Below are 7682 nucleotides of genomic sequence, written 5' to 3'. Positions count from 1 at the left end.
AACACCCCTCCTCGGGCGGGGACAGGTGCCGGTGCCGGGTCAGCCTGGGGACTGCCGCCAGGCGAACACCCCTCCTTGGGCGGGACAGGCGCCGGACGACTGGGACCAGCCCCGGGTCCCTCCTCAGCAGTCTGCTCTCCCAGGCAGTGCACTCCAGTCTGTCATCTTTAAGTGTTGATTATTTATTGTTATTTGATTTAGATTGTATGTTACATCTTATTTACACTCAGTAGAAGGCCCTATATCTTATTCGGGTATAGCCTCCTCTCAGCCCTCTTGTGTTGTATACACTCCATATGCACATTAAACCTAACCACCCCCATCTTTTCCTAACTGTTCCCAGGACCCAATGTCGTGACCCCTGTATTTATAGTGGCAGTAAGCCAATTACTGAATGAAATACAGCACCAGTTGATGAAGTCAGTATTTTTCTTGCGATCTTAAAAAATACTCTGTTCTCATACCCAGTCAGATTTATATTTAGCACAACCTATTTCTTTTCTAGGCTTTCGCCTATGGAGCTGGTCTTCTATTAATGTTCTTGGACAGATTGAAGAATCTTTTAATCATTCTAACCTATTGTCATTTCCTGCGTTCTCAAATTTTATGCAGTTTATACCAATGTGAATTTATATGTGGAAAACTTTTAGACTTTGAAATGCTGTAATTTCTACCTTTGAAATCCTTTCTTCTATCCTTCCTTATTTCCCTCCCTCCTTTCTTCTCTCTCTCCCTTCATTCCTCTCTTCTTCATTCCCTCCTTTGTTTTCTCCTTTTCTCTTTGAGATAGGGTCTCTATTATGTAGCTCTGACTGGCCTGGAATTCAGAATGAAGACCAAGCTGTCTTTGAACCTATAGAAATCTACCTTCTTCTTTTCTCTTGAGTGCTGAGATCGTAAGCATGTGATCTCAAATTTTTAAAATGGTATTTAGTTTTTCAGGTATATTATTTGTCATGATTTTTGTACTATCTTGGACAGTGATTTTTCTGATACATATTCCTTAAGATGTATAAAAGATTCATGTCTGGGTCTAATCAAAGCGCTCCTGGCAATTGGCATTTCCACAGGTACATGTCTGTTTATTTTTTTATTAAAAATTAAAAAACATATATGATTATTTTGCACACACATACACACATGTATGTATGTATGTATGTATGTATATATGTGTGTGTGTGTGTGTAACATTGTATTCCTGTATTCCTTGCAACCAGAGATATGAATGGTTGTGAATCACTATGTGGATCTTGGGAACTTAACATCTGTAACAACAGCAAGTCCCCATACCTCTGACCCATTTCTTCAGCTTTGGTATATGTCTTTTAAAAATAAATTACTCTTAAAAGTAGCTTACAAAGTAATTCCATATGGAATTTTCATAAAGATTTTGTATGATTCCTGTGCCCCCTCTACATTTCTTAATTTAATATTTAATGATTATTATCTCAGAGAGATCTGCCTACCTCTGTCTCCAAACTGCTAGGATTAAAGGTATGTGCCACTGTACTCAGCTGATCATTATTTTTTATTAATTAAATAACTAATTAACATCCCAAATGCTGCTGCTCCTCCATCACTGAGTCCCTCCCTTCATCCCCTTCTCCTCTGAGAGGGTAGGACCCTCCCTGAGTATTCCCTCATCCTGGCACATCAAGTCTCTGCCAGATTAGGTACATCGTCTCCCACTGAGATTAGACAGGGCAGCCATGAAGACTGAGCTGCCTGTCTGTTGCACATGTGCCAGGGGCCTTGTTACAGCCTGTGTATGTTCCTTGGTTGGGGACTCAGATTCTGAGGACTCCCAGGTGTCCAGATTTGTTGACTCTGTTGGTCTTCCTCTGGAGTTCTCATCTACTTCAGGGCCTTCAATCCTTACCCCAACTCTTTCATAAGTGTCTCCAACCTCCATCTATAGTTTGGCTGTGGGTATCTGCTTCTGTTTCAGTCAGCTGCTGGGTGGAGCCTCTTAGAGGACAGTTATGCTAAGCTCCAGTCTGCAACCATAACAAAGTATCATTGATAATGTCAGGAACTGGTACTTGCTCGTGGGGTGGGTTTCAAGTTGGATTGATTATTAGTTGGCCTTTTCTTCAGTCCCTGCTCCATCCCTGAATTTCTTTTAGATGGAACAAATTTTGGGTCAAGAGTTTTGTGGGTGGATTTGTGTTCCTATCCTTCCACTGGGGGTTCTGCCGGATACATAAGGTTGTTTCTTCAGGTTCCATGTCCCCACTGTTAGGCATCATAGCTAAGATCTCTTACATTGACTCATGGGAGCCTCCCCTACCCTAGTCTCTGGGACTTCCTAGAGATTCTCCTCTCACTGCACCCCTGGGAGCTGCAGATTCTCCTGACCCTCTGGTACTCTCTCCTGTCTCTCCCCATATCTGATCCTGCCTCCATGTTCCTCTCTACGTACCCATTTTACCTAGTTCTCTCCCTCCCTCTGCCTACTATGACTATTTTGTTTCCACTTCTAATTGTGATTCAAGCATCATTGCTTGTGGCTTCCTTCTTATTTAACTTCTTTGAGTCTTTGGGGTTTGTCATGCGTATTTTGTACTTTATGGCTAATATCTACCTATCAGTGAGTACATACCATGTCTGTACTTGTGGGAATGGGTTACCTCACTCAGGATGATATTTTCTAGTTCTGTCCAATTGCCTGTAAAATTCATTATGTCTTTGTTTTTAATAGCTGAGTAGTACTCCATTGTGTAAATGTACCACATTTTCTGTATCCTTTCTTCAGTTGAGGGACATCTGGGTTCTTTCCAGCTTCTGGCTATTATAAATAAGGCTGCTACGAACATAGTGGAGCACGTGTCCTTGGAGTATGGTGGAACAGATATTTGGGTTCAGGTAGAACTATTTTCAATTTTCTGAAAAACAAGCAGATTGAGTTCCAGAGTGGTTGTCCAAGTTTGCCATCCTATCAACAATAGAGGAGTGTTCTCCTTTTACCACATCCTTGCCAGCACATGCAGTCACTTGAATTTTTGATCTTAGCCATTCTGATTGGTGTAAGGTGGACTCTCAGGGTCATTTATTTGCATTTCCCTCATGACTAAGGATGTTGAATATTTGTTTAAGGGCTTTTCGACTGTTTGAGATTCTTCTGTTGAGAATTCATTGTTTAGTTTTGTGTCCCGTTATTTAATTTGGTTTGTTAGAATTTAACTTCTTGAGTTCTTTATATATTTTGGATATTAGCCTTCAATCGGATGTAGGGTTAGTGAAGATCTTTTCCCATCTGTAGACTGCCGATTTATCCTATTGACAGTGCCCTTTGCCTTACAGAAACTTTGTAGTTTCATGAGGTCCCATTTACCAATTGTTGATAATAGAGCCTTAGCCACTGGTGTTCAATTTGGGAAATTGTCTCCTGTACCAATGCTTTGAAGGGTATTTCCCACTTTCTCTTCTATTAGGTTTAATGTATCTGAATTTATGTTTAGGTCCTTGATCCACCTGGACTTTAGTTTTGTTCAGGGTAATAAATATCAATCTATTTGCATTCTTCTCCATGCAGAGATCTAGTTAGACCAGCGCCATTTGTTGAAGATGCTTTCTTTTTTCCCCATTGTATGGTTTTGGCTCCTTTGTTGAAAATCATGTGTCCATAGATGTGTGGGTTTATTTTTGGATCTTCAATTCTATTCCATTGACTTACCTGTCTGTCAGTGTACCAATACTATGCCATTTATTACTATTATCATTATTGCTCTATAGTTTAGTTTGAGGTCAGATATGGTGATTCTTCCAGAATTTCTTTTATGTTCAGGATAGTTTTGGCTATCCTGGGTTTTTTGTTTTTCCATATGAAGTTAAGAATTGCTTCTTGAAGGTCTATAAAAATTGTGTTGAAATTTTGATGGAGATTGCATTAAATTTGTATATTTGACCATTATCTTTTAATGACAGGAATGTCAACGAAAATTGAAACATCGACTCGGTCTGGATTCCTATTTGCTCAAACCTGTTCAACGAATCACTAAGTATCAGTTGCTTTTAAAGGTAATTACATAAAGTGTTCGTATGGCTCATTACTAAAAAAATTATTTTATGTATATGAATATTTTACCTGCATGTATGTGTAGCTTGTGTTTGCCTCATACCTATGGAGGTCAGAAGAGGACAGCAGCATCATGTGAGTACAGAGATAGAACTCGGGTCCTCTACTAGAGCAGCCAGTGCTCTTAATCAATGAACTATCTCTCCAGCCCCTACTTGTTTATTTTGTTTTATTTATTTATTTATTTATTTATTGAATCAGATCTGGTAGTCCTTTAAATGGAAGTGGTTGACTAGGAAGCACTTGCAATACGTTGAAGGAGAGCAATGGTCACATTTAACTGTATGATTTTTGCAGTGTGCTCTTTCATGTTTTACAAATGACACATGCAAGGTGATTAAGCTGTGAGTATATAGAGTATTAGCTCTTGATCATCCATATAAGTTCTGTATGAATTTAAGCATAATGTTTTAGGAAAGTATTTTTCATATTAGGGAGATTTAAATATATACTTACTTGTTTTGATATTTTATTTCCTATTGGTCTTTTCAATGTAAAATGTAAATGACATTCCCTTTGTTCAATGGAAAAAGATTAGTAGAATCTATATCTTATCTAAATACAATATCACTTTTTAAAATGTGTTTCATTATAGTATATGCATTATGATTGACAAATTACTGTATTTAGAGGAGGAAAACTCATTTAATTGCTTTGAACACTAATCTGTGATGTCTCTTTGTAGCTGTTGGTTTTTAGCTCTAAAAACATTGAGTGCCCTGTTGCAGTAAATCTGCAACCCAAATATGCCCTAGCAATGAAAACACGACTCAATATGAATACATTCTGTGCACCTAGATTGGGCAGATCTACCACTATTCCACCATCTTCCACATCTATGAGACCCCTTAGAACTTGTGGTTTCTCCAGGCCATGTGCTTCTGCTCCACTTTTCTTCTTCTTCCTCCTCCTCCTCTGCATCCTCTCCCTCTTCCATTTTCTCCTGCTCTCTCTCTCCACCTTCTGCTCCACCTTCTCTTTTATCTGTCCAATCACCAGCTCTTCTTTATTTTACAAATTAAGGTGGGAAGCAGGTTTACTGGAAATCACCTGAGTGCTGACTCATTCCTTATTCATAGCCCCTCACAGGAGAACTGAATTAACATCAACTATAATTAGCCCCAGGGCTATCTGCAGCAGTGCCCTTTGTTTTATACTCTTTCCTCATTATTCTACTTTGTCTCCAATTTTGACATTGTTATTAAATATAATGTTAATGTGACAGACTATGAAAGAAATTACTCTACAAATGACAGAATCTTTGGATCACTGCTCAAAAGCATATTAGCTTTAAAGCATTCATTTTCCAGCAGTTATAAAAATATGTGACATAACATTAAGTTTAATTCTTGACTTCTAATTAAGGAGCTTTTAAAGTATAGCAAAGAAGGTGAAGGAACTACTAAATTAAAGGAGGCACTTGACTCAATGCTGGAGCTGCTGAAGTCAGTGAATGACTCCATGCATCAGACTTCCATCAATGGCTATGTTGTAAGTAAAGTTTAGAGATTGTTGGAATTTGGGGGGGGGGCGGTAAACTTGTCAAAATCTCTTCTTTTATCTACTGGATTTAATTGGGAAATACTACATAAGAGGCAAACAAATGAGGATAAAATATATGCATTATTATTGATAATGCTAAGTGGAGAATTGGCTGCGGATCAGCAGCCAAATGGAATTTTATGACATTTTCCTGGTCTGTAGCAGCCTGCCATCAAATCTGGACCTTGGAAATTTGGCTTGAATATATGCTTATGTCAGCTAAGCAAATACACTCCCTGAATTTCTACTTGCTCTAGTCTAGAATAGATATGAATAAAGGGGTCAATTCTTTGGAGCTTGCCACCTTTCCCCAAATCGGTTCCATCCAATGGGAAACTCATGTACCAATCAGGAATGAGGAAGAGATATGAGTGTTGCTCTGAACCTCATTTTTTAATTTGCTTATTTGGGTTGTTGGTATCCAACTTCTTCAGTTCTTTACAATTTTTGGATATTAACCCTCTATAAGATGTAGATTGGTGAAGATTTTGTCCTATTAACAGTGTCCTTTGCCTTACAGAAGCTTTGTAATTTCATGAGGTCCTATTTATCAATTGTTGATATTAGAGCCTGAGTTATTGGTGTTCTGTTTGGGAAATTGTGTCCTGTACCTATGCATTGACGGGCATTTCCCATTTTCTCTTCTATGAGATTTAGTGTATACAGTTTTATTGAGGTCCTTGATCCCTTTGAGCTTGCCACCTTTCCCCAAATCGGTTCCATCCAATGGGAAACTCATTTGAACTTGAATTTTGTGCAGGGTGATAGGTATGGATCTATTTGCATTCTTCTACATGCAGACATTCAGTTAGATCAGCACTATGTGTTAAGGCTGCTTTCTTGTTTCCATTGTATGGTTTTCTTTGTCAAAAATCAAGTGTCCATAAGTTTGTGGGTTTATTTCTGGGTCTTCAAATAGATTTCATTGATCAACCGGCTTATTCCTATATCAATACTATGTCGATTTTATTAATTTCTCTCTATAGTACAGCTTGAGGTCTGGGCTGGTGATTCCTCTTGAAGTTCTTTTATTGTTCAGAATTGTTTTTGCTGTGATGGGTTTTTTCTTGTTGTGTATGAAGTTGAGAATTGCTCTATGTCTATAAAAAATTGTGTTGGAATTTACAGGTATTGCATTTATTCTCTAGATTGCTTTTGGTAAGGTGACCATTTTCATTGTTAGTTCTACCAATCCATGAGCATGGGAGAACTTTACATTTTCTGATATTTTCCTCAGTTTCTTTCTTCAGGGAATTGAAATTCTTGATATAGGTCTTCCACTTGCTTAGTTAGAGTTACTTTGATGTCCCTGTCTTTTGGTTAGTTTGTCTAAGAGTTTGTCTATCTTGTTTATTTTCTCAAAGAACCAGTTCTTGGTTTTGATTCTTTGTATTGTGTTCTTTGTCTCTAACTGATTCTTTTCAGGTCTGATTTTGATAATTTCCTGGTTTCTACTCCTCTTCAGGGTGTTTCCTTTTTCTTTTTTTCTTCTAGAGCTTTGAGGTGTACTAAATTGTTGGCATGAGAACTTTCTAATTTTATTATGGAGGCACTTTGTGCTATGAATTTTCCTCTTAGCACTGCTTTCATTGTGTCACATAAATTTGAGAATGTTGTGCCTTCATTTAACATTGAATTCTTGTAAGTCTTTAATTTCTTTCTTTCTTTTTCTTCCCTGACCGAGATAGTAGGGAGTAGAGAGTTGTTTAATTTTCATGGGTGTGTAGGCTTTCTGGTGTTTCTTTTGTTGTTGAAGTACAGCTTCAATCCATGGCCATCCTATAAGATATAAGGCATAATTTAAATTTTCTTCTATCTGTTGAGGCTTGTTTTGTGAACAATATATGGTCAATTTTGGAGAAGGATCCACGAGATGCTGAGAAGAATGTATATTCTTTTGTGTTTGGGTGAAATATTGTACAGAAGTCTGTTAGGTCCATTTGATTCATAATGTCTGTTAGTTTCATTATTTTTAATTTATTATTATTTTCTTTATTTACATTTCAAATGCTATCCCGAAAGTTCCCTATACCCCCCCGCCCCTGCTCCCCTACCCACCCAC

General features: G+C 37.9%; 1 protein-coding gene across 1 annotated transcript in view; it reads left to right on the top strand.

The window, feature by feature from the left end:
• Positions 1 to 7682, top strand: part of Mcf2 (MCF.2 cell line derived transforming sequence) — an 88542-nt gene that overhangs the window by 61522 nt on the left and 19338 nt on the right. The window contains exons 20-21 of the mRNA XM_029534559.1: positions 3928 to 4020; positions 5444 to 5569. Coding sequence (XP_029390419.1) covers positions 3928 to 4020; positions 5444 to 5569 — 219 coding nt within the window. The remainder of the gene's footprint in view (positions 1 to 3927; positions 4021 to 5443; positions 5570 to 7682) is intronic.

The sequence above is a fragment of the Mus pahari genome, chromosome X (genome assembly GCF_900095145.1).
Source record: "Mus pahari chromosome X, PAHARI_EIJ_v1.1, whole genome shotgun sequence".
Classification (NCBI taxonomy): Eukaryota; Metazoa; Chordata; class Mammalia; order Rodentia; family Muridae; genus Mus; species Mus pahari.
Note: the sequence above shows the minus strand (reverse complement) of the source record. Positions and strands in the feature narration are given on the sequence as shown.